The sequence below is a fragment of the Balaenoptera acutorostrata genome, chromosome 10, assembly GCF_949987535.1.
Source record: "Balaenoptera acutorostrata chromosome 10, mBalAcu1.1, whole genome shotgun sequence".
Classification (NCBI taxonomy): domain Eukaryota; kingdom Metazoa; phylum Chordata; class Mammalia; order Artiodactyla; family Balaenopteridae; genus Balaenoptera; species Balaenoptera acutorostrata.
In genome coordinates, this window is record NC_080073.1 from 41092062 (window position 1) to 41106335 (window position 14274).

Below are 14274 nucleotides of genomic sequence, written 5' to 3' on the forward strand. Positions count from 1 at the left end.
TGTGAGAATGGCCAACTTCATCCTTTCCACAGGGCCTTACTTAGTCATTCTCCAAATTCTGTGGGAATACAGAGATGAACCAAGTCCAGTCTGTGTCCTTAAGGTCACAAATGAGGACAGACAGTGTGCCCTACAGCCCATCACACGCAGCTCTCTAGCCTGACCCAGAAGGCATCCTAGGGCAGGTCAAGCCAGGCTCTGGGGCTGCACTCACTACGTGGTCTCCAGCTGCAAAACCCGAACAGGACCACCTACCTCCCAATGAAACCAGCACAGAGTGCCCCTGCGTGTTAGCATCATTACCACGGTCGTTAAGACCATCTGCACACACAGCAGTGCTCACTGATGCCCGTGAGCACCACACAAGCAGGATGTGGACCGCAGGCAGGGTCCACAGAGCTGCTAAGTGAGTTGGGCTGGTGGAACAGAAATGGAGGAGGGAGAGGTCGGCTCTAAGAGGGGATGAGGTTCAGGAGGCCAGGTCTGAGCCAGAGGAATGCTGGTCTTCAGGCCAGGGGCCTTGTGATCAGAGGAGCTCAGGCGGAGCCAGGCCTTGCAGAGACCACAGACAGAGGGGCACTGTTCTGGTTTCTCCCTGCCTGTGTGTAGCCCAGCACTAACCCTCACCCCCAAGCCTCTAGTGGTTAAAGGCGGCTTTTATCTTGTGACTAAGAGCTCTGCCTCTTGAGGGGGAGGAAGAGCCTTCTTATCTGCTCAGTACTCAAAAGGTCATGGCCAAGTGCTGGACATAGGTAAGGGTATAATCCATGGTCCTTACTCTAAAGGAGCATATAATGATTGCTCCCAGAGGACTGAAGGGGACAGAGAATTCCAGGAGGTGAAATTTGGGTGGGCTCTTGCAGAGCAGAAGGAAAAAGGAAGGCCAAGAAATTCAAGGAGGGGGAAGGATCTAAACAAAGAGGAAGACAGCTGTGAACAGTTAGGGAGCACTGAATATATCTGGCGGTGGCTGGTTAGATTGGAGAGAGAGGACCAAAAGAGGTACATGTCAGACCAAGGGAGAGTGCAGGCAAGGCTCCATAAATCATGTTCCTGAGAGGTTCACCCCAAAGAACTGGGTACTGCTTGATACTGATTTCAAGAAAGGTCATTTCCGCAGAGTTATCTTCCCAGCTCACTCCCTTCGTGAGACTCTCCATGCCCCCAAAGACTCAGCAAACTGGCAGGGGATCCCAGAAATGAAACGGTCTGCTCCCCAACACAGGCCAGGCCCATCACATCACCTCACCGTTCTCGGAGGAATGTGCAGCAGGCGTCTTTGATGCTCTGCAGCTGCAGGAAACTCGCCCCCATCAGCAACGACTGGACGTTTTGCTGGTCAATGGCAAGGTGGCCGTTGTAGGCAAAGTTGATCAGAGCTTCCAGGGCGCTAGAGGAAAGAAGAAAGATGCTCTTCAGAGATGGTGCTCAGCCCACAGGATACTCAGGCCCTAAGTAAGCTGACATTGTTACCTGAGGAACGGATGGGCCCTGCTCTCAAATACATTTAGCCCATGCCCTTTGAGAATCTACCTGAATGGAATAATTACTTCACCATAGCTATCATTCTACTTCTTAGGTTGTCTTTACTGCCCAAGTGATTTTATTACAGAAGGTTCTGAAAAGACAAAGCAGTGACCCAGAATCTCACTACTGAGTCAACTGTAGTCATTTTTCTAGATTAATTTTCATTTCTTATTTGCCTGCATGCTTAAGTTGTATGGATATAATCAAGTAATACTTATGAAGCCCTTTCCCATGTTTCTACACTGACTTCATGTTCAACTTTTTTTTTTTTTTCTTTGGCCGTGCCGCGCGGTTTGTGGGATCTCAGTTCCTCCCGACCGGGGATTGAACGTGGGCCATGGCAGTGGGAACGCTGAGTCCCAACCACTAGATCGCCAGGGAACTCCCCATGTTTGACATTTTCAACGGCTGCTATACAGTAATCCAACATGTAAATGTGCTATAATTTATTTCCTTTATTGGTAAGCATAATAGCTATTATAAATAACATTTTTGGATTATTTCTTTGGGATAAGTTTCCAGCCTGAGGTTTCCAACATTTTTTTCTGCCTTCCAATTCACACCAAGAATGAAATCCAAATTCTCTCTATAGGGCTGTATGTGGTCTGGCCCCTTTCCATCTCTCTGACCTCATCACCTTCCACTCTTTCCCCCTCACTCTATTCCAATATGCTGAACACACTCTCACTTCAGGGCCTTTGCACTGGCTACTCCCTCTGTTTGAAGGGCTCCTCCCCCAGATGTCTTGCTCCCTCACTTCAACTAAGGTCTTGGCTCAAATATCACCTCATCACAGAGGGCTTTCCTGATCACCCTGAAATAGCACAGACCCTCACCATCATTCGCTAGCCTTTACTCTGCTTTACTTTCCTCACATCACTTTCACTTCCCAGCCATATCATGTATGTATTTGTCTACTGCCAGATCGCCACTACTAGAAAGTTGGAATAATAAGAGGTGCTTTCTGTTTCCTCTGCTATACCTCAGTACCTACAGCAGCACAGATCACAGGTGCTCAGTCTATCTGTTAAATGAAGCACTTGGACGGTGCATGGTGATTAGCATGGCTCTGTCAGACACAGACCTCAGAGATGAGAGTGTACAACTGCCCTTGGATATAGACACACTTCTATGTCTTTCATTACAAGTAGCTGGCCTGACATTGCACCCTTGCAGTGGGTATACAGATCCTCTCCATGTACTGGAGCAAATCACCTTCAATCATCCAGAAGGTACCATACAGTTTCCTAGCTCCTTTCCTTCAAGTTTTCACCACGGGGAGATTAAGACATTAGGCAACAAATGACAGCTTACTGGCTAACATTTTGGAGTCACTGGTTTATTTATTGTCTCTCTCCCAACAAGAATCATCTTGCGTGTCCTGTTTGCTGCTGCATGCCCAGACCCCAGAACAATGCCAGGTACATAGTAGGTGCACAGTGGACCCCTGGATGTAGCCTAGGTTATAAACACACAGCCTCAGTTCACAGACTTGCAGTGAAATCTTTTAAGTCATATAAATATGCCTTTTTCCTTTCAAGGCCCAAAAAGGCATAATGTGGAATATGTTTACATAAAGTCTTCATACAGAAGTCAGGAAAGTATTTCTGTAAAGAGGGTCTAGATGTAAGATAACTTTAAGTAAGTGCATAAATGATGCAATTTCAGGGTTTATAGTACTGCCTCCTGACCCTAAAATTCATCTAGGGCAGAATTTCTCAACCTCGGCACTACTGACATTTGGGGCCAATGATTCCGTTATGGAGGGCTTTCTGGGACACTGAAAGACGTTTAGATGGGATAAACTCTGGGCTTGACCTCCTTGGACTTCAGTTTTCTTCTTTTTTTAATTCTACTTATTTATTTTTTTCGCTGCATTGGGTCTTCATTGCTGCGCGTAGGCTTTTTCTAGTTGCAGCGAGCGGGGGCTACTCTTCGTTGCAATGAGTGGGCTTCTCATTGCGGTGGTTTCTCTTGTTGTGGAGCATGGGCCCTAGAGCACACGGGTTTCACTAGTTGTGGCACGCGGGCTCAGCAGTTGTGGCTCGTGGGCTCCAGAGCGCAGGCTCAGTAGTTGTGGTGCACGGGGTTAGTTGCTCCGGGGCATGTGGGATCTTCCCGGACCAGGGCTCAAACCCGTGTCCCCTGCATTGGCAGGCGGATTCTTAACCACTGTTCCACCAGGGCAGTCCCGGGCTTCAGTTTTCTCACCCATCAAATAACCGTGATTTCTGCTACCTTCTCGACCTGCGTCGTCCCATTAACAGCCAGTAGACACACGTGGCTATTTAAAACTAAATTTATTATTATGTATCATTTATTTATTTATTTATTTTTTGGCCACACTGCGCGGCTTGCAGGATCTTAGTTCTCCGACCAGGGATTGAACCCAGGCCCTCGGCAGTGAAAGCATGGAGTCCTAACCACTGGACTGCCAGGGAATTCCCCTAAAATTAAATTTAAATGAATTAAAATTAAATAATATTTAAAATTCAGTCCCTCAGTCCCACTAGTCACATTTCAAGTGCTCAACAGCTACATGTGTTAGTGGCTACCAATTTGGAGAGGACAAACAGAACATCTCCATCGAGGGAGAAAGCTGGACAACAGTGGACAACACTGTTCTGGACTGATGGGAAGGGTAATGAATGAAGACACTTATTTGAAAGACTAGTCTGCCAGCTCAAAAGGCTAGCACAGAAAAGTGAAGAGAATAATATACCACCAACTTTGTGCCCAGTCCTAGTTTTAAAAACGTATCTTGGACTCTAGTTCCTATGAGACGTATTACTCTCATTGAGTAAAAACACATCAAAACTCTCCTTATTTTAACCCTGTCTCAGGCCACTGGCTGAGGTTCTAGCTTGTTTACTGGTCACCTACTATGTGTGTGGAGCTGTGCTAGATATTGGGTCCTGCTGGAAGGCCCTCAAAGGGCACCAAACACAAGGCTGAAACTGCACCTAGAAAGCAGGTTGTGAAACCTGATGGAGGAATTTAGTACCTTGGGTCCATTCCTTGCATTACAATCTCATCCTGCTTGCACTCCATCATGTCATTTGTAAACATAGCGTGGAAATACGGGATTGAGGCTGCTAAGACGATCCGGTGAGCACTGAATTTGTGGTCCCCAATCTGTGGGCAAAGTAAAATACAAAGACAGATATTGAGGAATGCAAATACAAAAACCCACCCTGCCCCTTCCACAGCTCAACTCTCTGCCCACTGGAGTGGTACTGAAGGCATCCCAGTACATGACAGCCAAGGCTTTTCATAGAGACCCTGAAGTATTTTAAACTCAACATATGCGGTTATAGTAGGAGAATGTAGACAACACATTTTCATAAGGTATTAAAATGGTTAAAAGTCTTTATTTATATGGCAGTCTTCACTGCACCCCTCCAAACTCCCCCCACCAACTCAAAGACCTGATTTCTCGAACACTTTATCCTGATTCCAGTTTTATTAGATGGCAGATGGAAGAGACAAACTGGCCAAGAACGCTGAAGCACCTAACAGTAGGCTCCTCCAGAAGAGTAAACAGACAGTGACAGGAAGAGATGAGGAGAAACAAGACCAAGCTTGAATAGGGGGTGCATGTGGGGATCAAGGACAGAGGCGGCATTGTGGGCACAGATGTTAGGGGGTCCTTGGGCACCAACCAGCCTGTGGTAGACCACAAGAAGCCCAGAGTTCTCTAAGGAACATGACCCTGGCGGCAGCAGCTGGAAGGACTGGGGCTGTGGACTGGCCAGTGCTCTGCATGGCCCACAGGGCTCATGTGGACAGAGGCAGACTCTCTCTCTAACTTGTACCAAATGCTCAGGAACACATCCTTAGCCTGGGGAGTTCCGTAAAGTGCTTTCCAACTATCTGCCAAAAGGATACTCCCTTTAACTTTGCCATTTATAGCTCCAAGACACATAAACATTTCCACTTCAGAATTTTCTACTCTTCAGAAAGAGCAAACAGTCTTTTTTTTTTTCTTCCCCTTCACCTAAGTTCCACATTAGTGAAATGCCAGAGCCATCTCACTATCTGATGCTCATCTCTTTGTGTCATATTTATTCAAGGATTCTAGCTCAGGTTCTGTCACTATGTCCTCTTTCTCACTGAACTTTAGGTTTATTATCTGTAAACTGTCCTTCAAGATGAAGCACACAACCATCCAAATACCAAAGGATCCTTACTAGATTCAGATTCTAGGAGTTCCTCATATAATCCATGTGTTGTTCTACTACCAGTGTTGGGGACATTACATGGCTGCATGCTTTGAGGGTTTTTCATAATTAAAAAAAAAAAATCACAGTAATAAATGCAAATATTTCTTAAAGTTGTTCTACAAGGCTTATAATGAAAACCAGAAGTTTCTGGTTCCCTGATTTCTGCTCCCGGGGCAGCCACTTTCTTCTGGTATTTATCTCTATCTTTCTAAGCAATATGCCTCTAATATTATTTCTTGAATTTTCACTTTTAGTTATTACTTGTGGTAGTCAGCTTCCAAATAGCTCCCAATTCATCCCTGCCTTCTGGTATTCATGTTGTGCAGGCCCCTCCCACAATGTCTCAGGGTTGGTCTGTGTGACTGATGCAACGCAGCAGAAGTGATGACGGTATGTCACTTTAAGGCTAGGTCATAAAACACACTGCAAATTCCTCTAATTGCCTCTCCTGGATCACATGCTCTCAGGGAAGCCAGATAACAACATATCCTGAGGAGAGGCCCAGATGACTGCAGCCCAAGGTGACACCTGGACTGTAACCTGATGAGAGCTTCTCAAATCCTGACCCACAGAAACTGTGAGATAATAAATATCTGTTATTTTAAGTCACTAAGTTTTGGGGTAATTTGTTATGTGGCAAAATATAACCATTATGTTATGTATATAATTCTTATGATGGAAGATTAGGATTTTGCTCTGACATGCTCTCTTCACATACTACTCCATACTACTTCACATACTATCTCCATTTTCCCATAAAATTATGCCAAATTTTGGTCAAATTAACATTAAGAATCGCATTATTAGATCTATGTGAATACTATTTGTAGCCAAGCCAGCATGTATACTATGATTACATTTCTTTGTTGGTATAATTTGTTTTCCCTGAAGATAATAATAAAGTGTAAAACTCCCTTTAATATGTTCCATCAGGTACCCTATCAGTTTGTTCTTGTGACATTCATACTGGAACTCTGTCTTTCTGGGAATTCCTTTCCCCTTGCCTATATCGGAACCCCTGTTTCCTGGATCCCATTTAGTCCTCTTCTTTATTATTCCCTTGTTCTGGTGAAAAGTGTCTTCTAGCAGATCTTCCTAAGAAAGGGTGTACTATAAACTGTTTTTAACTCACAGCACTTCTTTCACCATATTTGTGGGCTTTGTTCTCACACCAACCAATTCTCCAACTTTCCAGACACCAATTGGTATCCTACAATTTAATTCAAATCTGACACTAACTACCTAGAGTAGGTTATAGGACTCAGGTTAAGGACTCAGTCCCACCAGACTGCCCCTGCTTCAGATGCTAACTGGGCCACTCATACTTCTGACCCATCAGCTATAAGGTCAGGGTGTGGGGGGGGGGTCCCCAAAACCTCCTCTTCAGGTTTGATAATTTGCTAGAATGGGATTTTTCTGTAGGCATGACTAACTCATTGGTGATTAACTCAATCTCCAGCCCCTCTCCCTTCCCCAGAGGCAGAGAGGTGGTGCTGAAAGTTCCAACCCTCTGATCACATGGTTGGTTCTTCTGGCAACCAGCCCCCAACCTGAAGCTATCTAGGGGGCCCACAAAGAGTTACCTCATTAGCATAAACTTAGCTGACTTCTCTTCTTACCCCTATCACTCAGAAAATTCCAAGGGTTTTAGAAGCTCTTGTGTCAGGAACTGAGAACAAAGGGCAAATATTACAACAAAAGATGCTCTTATTACCCCTACTACTCAGGAAGTTATAATGATTTTAGGAGCTCTGTGCCAGGAACCAGGGACAAAGACCAAAAACATATTTCTTATTATATCACAATATCAGAGGGCATATGCACAAAATGTCTGAAAATGTCTTTATCATTCTTAAACTTGGGTGATAGTTTAGCTGGCTATAAAATTCTAAGTTGAGAATATTTTTTTCTGTCAGAATTTTTTGTTTTTTTGCCATGCCATGTGGCTTGTGGGATCTTAGTTCCCCAACCAGGAATCAAACCCATGCCCTTGGCAGTGAAAGCAAGGAGTCCTAACCACTGGACCGCCAGGGAGTTCACCTCTGTCAGAATTTTGAAGGTATTGTTCCATTGTCTTCTAGTTTGTGGCTTTTGAGCAAGCTAATGCCATTTTGAATACTAACGTTATATGACTAGTCTCTCTAGAGGCTTTTGGGACTTTCTCTTTATCCTCAGAGATCTGCAATTTCACAGGGCTATAACTTGGAGTTGGTTTTCTTTCATTCACTGTGCTGTATCAATCTATAGATATGATTTTAGTACTGAAAACATCTTTTCATACCATTTCTTTGATAATTTCCTCCTCTCTACTGTTTATTTCTTCTCAAATTTCCATTAGTCAGGTGTTAGACGTCTTGGAATGATCCTCTATAATTTATTTTATCTGTTCTCCCCAATTTTCCGTCTCTTTCATTTGGTCTATCTTCTGGGAATCGTCTTTAACTTTACCTTTCAATATTTCTGTGTTGTATTTTTCATACTTGCTATCATATTTTTAATTCCTTTTTTTGGGGGGGGCATGACATGTGGCATGCGGGATCCTAGTTTCCCGACCAGGGATCGAACCCGTGCCCCCAACATTGGGAGCACAGAGTCTCACCACTGGACTGCCAGGGAAGTCATCATATTTTTAATTTCTAAGAGGTCTTGTTTTCTGGAGGTTCTTTTTTTTTTTTTTTTTTAAAGAATCTAGTTCATCTTTTATGCATGCAATATTTTCTCTAATCTCTCTCAAGATATTATAGTTAAAATCTTTCCTTCTTCTCCTCCCTGATTTTACTGTTTCCTGAGTTCTTTTCACCTCCATTTGATTTGGACTCTTTCCCCCCCCCGCCCCCCACTGAGGAACCATTTAGAGTTTCAGAACAGTACTTTTTATTTTATTATTTTTGGCCACACGGCATGTGGGATCCCAGTTCCCCAAACAGGGATGGAACTCGTGCCCTCTGCATTGGAAGTGCAGAGTCTTAACCACTGGACCGCCAGGGAAGCCCCCTGGACTCTGTCTTTTATGTTCTTTAAATGTCTCATGACACTTGGCTATCTGCTCATACTTTTAGAACCTGTTTGAAAGCTCTGTGTATGGGAGCTAAGCTTGCCAACTTGTGGGCTTCACATTAGGGTGATCAGGAAGAATCTGCCATTTTATTGAGGATCCCCAAAAGTAGACAGTATCGTTAAGACTTTTTCTCTGGGATTAAATTTATCAGAGAAGGATCTTTCAGTCTCTTGCACGAGAGCACCTGCCTGCAGATATTCTGAAAACTGTGAGAAAGGGGAATGGTCCTATTAATCACTATATAGAACTTTGTCTTGAAGCCCCTATTTTCAGTTTTGCTCCATATTCCATCTCATCTTCTGTGCTTGGTGCGCCTCTGGTTCAATATCTAAGACTAAAATATCTGTCTCCTGAGAGAGTAGAGGAGGGGTTGTAGGCACCTAACTGCTGTTCACACAGACTTTCAACTAATCTTCCTGTTTTCAATATTTGGTTTCTCCAATTCTGGAGCTATTCCAGGGTTCTGCATTACAAATCCTCTTTCTTGTTAGTTCCCCCCCAACCCCTCCCTGCCAGAGCAGGCACTTTCAGTTCCTCTGGCCCACTAAGTTCATCACACTTGCTTCCTGGCTTCAACATTCCGTTGACCTCTCATTTGCTGATCTCTCTTTTCCCTCTTACTATCATTTTAATGGGATTACAGGAGGAAATGAGGGCAAAATGTGCATTCAGTTTGCTGTGTTACACTGCTATGCATTTATTTTCCATCTACAAAGTAAACAGAAGACAAAAGAACAAGCTGTATGTGCACGAACTAGGTGACCTGATTTCCCAAAAAAGCTCAGCTAAAGAGAAGACAGGCCTATCTTGGGATATGCTAGGCAGATTACATCTGAATCCTGTGTTCAGTTAAGGGGAACAACTAATTTGTCTTTATCTAGAAGAGGGAGACCAAGATGGGAAAGGGTCTGGAAGCTACATCTTACGAGGAATGGCTAAAGGATAGATAATTTAGGGATGACTATAGCTGTCCTCAAAGACTAGAAGGGCTATCACATGGATGAGGGCAGATCTGGAAGTTACAAGGAGGCAGATTTTAGTTTATCACAAAGAATAACAGCTTATTACCTAAGAACATTTAGGGAAGTCCTTCACTGATTCTAAAACTATTAAGGAACCTTCCAATTCTACAATCCTACGAAATACACTTTTGTGAAAAGCTTTAAAAAAACCCAAATACTCTCACTGTACTCTGAGTTTAAAAAAAAAAAAGAGATGATCATTTATGAAGTTCCTTTTGCTAAGTACCCATTACACATATTTTCTCATTTTAGTCCTCACAGCAACCCTCTGCATTAAGTAGCCACTGTGAATTCCATTTCATAGATGAGGAAACCAAGATGTAGAATTAACTTGCCCCAGTTAAGTAGCTATTATGTGAAAGAAAATTATACTTGAGTTGTTTACTGGTGGAGTTTGAGAGGGACCCAGTAAATAACACACCCCTCCCAGCTCAAGTTCTCAGCCAAATGGGAAATATTTAGAATTAAAAAATAAACTAACACGCATAATAAAAGTACACAGAATTAAATACACACAGGTGAATAAAAGTAAAACTGGGCAAATCTGAATAAGAGTAGCTGATTGTGTCAATGTCAATATTCTGCTTGTGAGGCTGTACTGTAATTTTGCAAGATATTACCACTGGGCAAAGGGTACACGGGAATCTCACTGTTAATATTTCTTAACTGCATGTGAATCTACAGTTATCTCAAAATAAAAAGTTCACTATGGGCTTCCCTGGTGGCGCAGTGGTTGAGAATCTGCCTGCCAATGCAGGGGACGCGGGTTCGAGCCCTGGTCTGGGAGGATCCCACGTGCCGCGGAGCAGCTGGGCCCGTGAGCCACAATTGCTGAGCCTGCACATCTGGAGCCTGTGCTCCGCAACAAGAGAGGCTGCGATAGTGAGAGGCCCGCGCACCGCGATGAAGAGTGGCCCCCGCTTGCCACAACTAGAGAAAGCCCTCGCACAGAGGCGAAGACCCAACACAGCTGTAAATAAATAAATAAATAAATAAAAATTAAAAAACAAACAAACAAAAAAACAAGTTCCACTAAAAAAAAAAAAGTTCACTAAAAAAAAAAGGGACAAAGCAAATGGGAAATCCAGATGTTATTTTATTACTGACAAATCTAATATTGTAAACTACAGCTTATACAGGAGGACAGTGTGTTCCCTATTTTAACATCTTGAATTACATAGGCCCATGCAAAGGCTACTTTCTCCACTGATCTTCAATTAGACACTGTTACTGCAAATCTCCTCCTTAAGATGGCAAAGAAATGTGAACTGTTGCTACAGAATTTAGGAAAAAATAATCAATAAGCAACATATAATTGACTGGTCAGAAAAGTTAAGGCTATTTGGCATATATCTCTACCTTTAATCACATTTTGCTATACCTACCTTTAAATAAACAATATTACAAATATTAATAAAACAATATTTATTATAATCATAAAGTATTAGCAACACAATTGAATCAGACAGTAAATTAAATGAATTTAATTAAATGTTAGTGAATTAAATGGAATCACATACTAAAGTATTGGGAAGAGCCAGGTTCAAAGTCCAAGATAGGAGGGAAGGAAAGAAATGAATCTATGGTGTCATGAAACACTCTGAACTGAAAGAGCTAAACTCATGAACACACATGTGGAAGTTACCCAGGTGGGATCAAGATATTAGGTACACAACACACCTCTAGTGCCCGTGCCCACAGGACCACTTACTAAGTGTGTATCAGCGCCAGCCACTTAACCACTGTGGGATGATTTGCAATGACCAGCATCTGTGGAGCAAATTAGGGGCAATCACAAGACTTCCTAGGTATATACAATACTGCCAAATTTGCTTCTAAGAAAAAAAATCAATTCAAACTGGAAAGCCCAAACCACTTCCACTAAAACTGTAGCAAAGACTGAGCATTCTTGCCACTTGGCTTCTACAAAGAGTGGACACAGAGCCTTTTCCTGAGCAGTGGTGGTCCACCAGACAGGTGGTGTGGCATCAACATTGGAGTTAGAAGGCCCTCACCAGTTATGTTACCTCAGACACGTCCCCCCCTCCAAGTTTGGCTTCCCAACTAATAAAGTGAGACCATTCCTATTCATCTGACTTCTCAAGTGTATTTGAGAAGACCTAATTTAAGAATGGTTGATATGAACATCATTTGACCAAATGACCAGGGTCACTCCAAATTCCTGAAGCTCCAATGGGAAAAAAGTATTGTCCTGTGCAGACCAAGCTGATGTTGCTGTCAATCCTGGGTCTTGTTTGGAGGGATGGATCTGTGCTGATTTGTCCCAGCCTGGCCACCAATGGGAATAATTCAAGGGCACATTTGCAAACCTAACAGAGGTGCTCCATAATGGTGAACAGATAAATAAATGCCTGGATGGATGGGCTTTGGAGCAGAGTGCTATTTAGCTTGTTCTGAGAGAGGCCTCAGCATTGCAACTTTGGTCTCATTAAATTAAGTTATACACAATACATGTGAAAACACCCAGCACAGCGTCAGGCACTTAACAGAGATTTAAGTTTATTGTTGCACCCAGCTGAGAGCAACAGCCATGAAAGACCAAGATATAAATAACTGAAATCCTCTCAAGTTCCGTCTGATTAATAGAACCCTGGTAGAGAGATTAAATCTCTGAGTTTTAGGGCCAGCTCTACTATAGATACAAGCAAGCTGCCTAATTTTACCATACCTCAGGTTTCCAGGTTGGAATATAGGATTATTGCTTATATGCGCACAGCAAGGAATATACTAGTTTAAAAAAACTTCTCAAAAGCACCAAAAATACTGGAAAAAATATCACAATCAACCACTCTATTAGACATTATTAGAAAGTTCAGCATGGCATCAAAGGTCAAAATACTTGCCAGTCTCTACCTGTGCCCATGTCAGAGGAGACAGAGAGCACAAGCCATATGATACATACAAACTGCACCAATTTCAAGGCCAGCTATTCCTTTTCTGTATGACCCAGGCAAATCTCTCCCCTTTACCCCTGAGCCTCAGTTTCTTCATCTGTAAATAAAGGGCTTTAACTGGATCAGGTTTCTCAAAAGGTAGTAGTTCTGTTAATAACAGTAGCCTAACACGAATTCAGTAAAGCTTTCTTTTTAATCATGATGGAATCTACATGCATTTGAAAAATAACTGTACATACACCTAAACGATATAATTTATCTGGCCCACAGATTGGTGGACATATAGATTTGAGGGGCCCCTGCAATAACTCTGCAGAATCCCTGTAGCACAGGAACCCCTGCACCAGAGGTTCTCGGAGGTCCCTTCTAGTTAGAAGTGTCTGAGACCTTGACTGAGCAAAAGGAACCAGAAATCCTGAGCACCTCATGTCCACCTAAGTTTTGACTTGGTTTAAAACACACACACACACACACACACCTCTCTTCCCATTTTCCTCCTTGGAAAGACTGGGAAATCTTCCATTCCTGACCCTGCCCTGGTGGTATCTTTGGATCAACAGGGATAGTATAGCGTGACACCACAAATTCTGTTCCCTATCACAGGCAGGTGAGGCGCAAGATTCAACCAGTTGCTTATTCAAGCAGGAAAAGCAGCAGGACAAAATCTGAGTTGGAAGTAATCTGAGACAGGTGTTCCCAAAGAGAGCAAAAGATACACCCAGAATTGATTTCTCTCTGATGGAAAACATTTTGATACTATTGCTCCTACCTTCAAGGAGCCCACAATGAACATAAATTAAACAATAAGTGAACAGTTAAGTGCCCTGCCTGTGCAGACAGAACGCTCTTGGGATCAGTGGGGTTTAAGACTAAGCGTTTAGGCAGTCACAAGAGATGCTGAAAGTGCATAAGTAGTAATCCATAATTTTACTAAGGCACACTTTTGAATCATAAAGGCTATGAATCTTGTGTGTAAGAATGAGTCTGTAAGAATGAGTAGGGATGGGTTAATCTCTAAAATTCCTTTGGGCTAGGAAGTCGATAATTACAAGTTCTTTAAGAGAGACAGTATATCATGGTAGATAAGAACATACTCTGGAACTAAATTACCTGGGTTCAAATCTAGGTTTTGCCATTTACTAGCAGCGTAACTCTGGGCTACTTACTTAGCTTCACTGTGCCTCAATTCACGAAATCTGCAAAAATGGGGTAAACAGTACCTCCCTCATGGGGTTATTGTGAAGATTAAATTAGCATTTAATGCATGGCATTTAAAACAGTGTGTAGCACATATTAAGTGCTAATAAGTGCTTATTAAATAAATAAAATGTCCTTAAATTGAGAACTTTATAGAAGTTATTTTTAAGACCTTTAGAGAAAGGGTCGACAAACCATGGTTATGGGCCAAAATCTGGCCTTCCTGCCTCTTGTTTTTTTGTGTGACCCATGAGCAAAGTGTAGTTTTTACACTTTTATATGGTTGAAAAAAATCAACCCTAATATTTCATGACATGTGAAAATTGTATAAA

At 42.7% G+C, this 14274-nt stretch overlaps 1 protein-coding gene across 4 annotated transcripts in view; it reads right to left on the minus strand.

Moving 5' to 3' along the window:
* The window catches only part of KLHL18 (kelch like family member 18), a 54526-nt gene that overhangs the window by 18921 nt on the left and 21331 nt on the right, over positions 1-14274 (minus strand). For all 4 annotated transcript variants that reach the window (XM_007168835.2, XM_007168839.2, XM_057554662.1 and 1 more), the window contains exons 2-3: positions 4532-4662; positions 1250-1390 (exon numbers count right to left, since the gene is read on the minus strand). In XM_007168835.2, coding sequence (XP_007168897.1) covers positions 1250-1390; positions 4532-4662 — 272 coding nt within the window. The remainder of the gene's footprint in view (positions 1-1249; positions 1391-4531; positions 4663-14274) is intronic.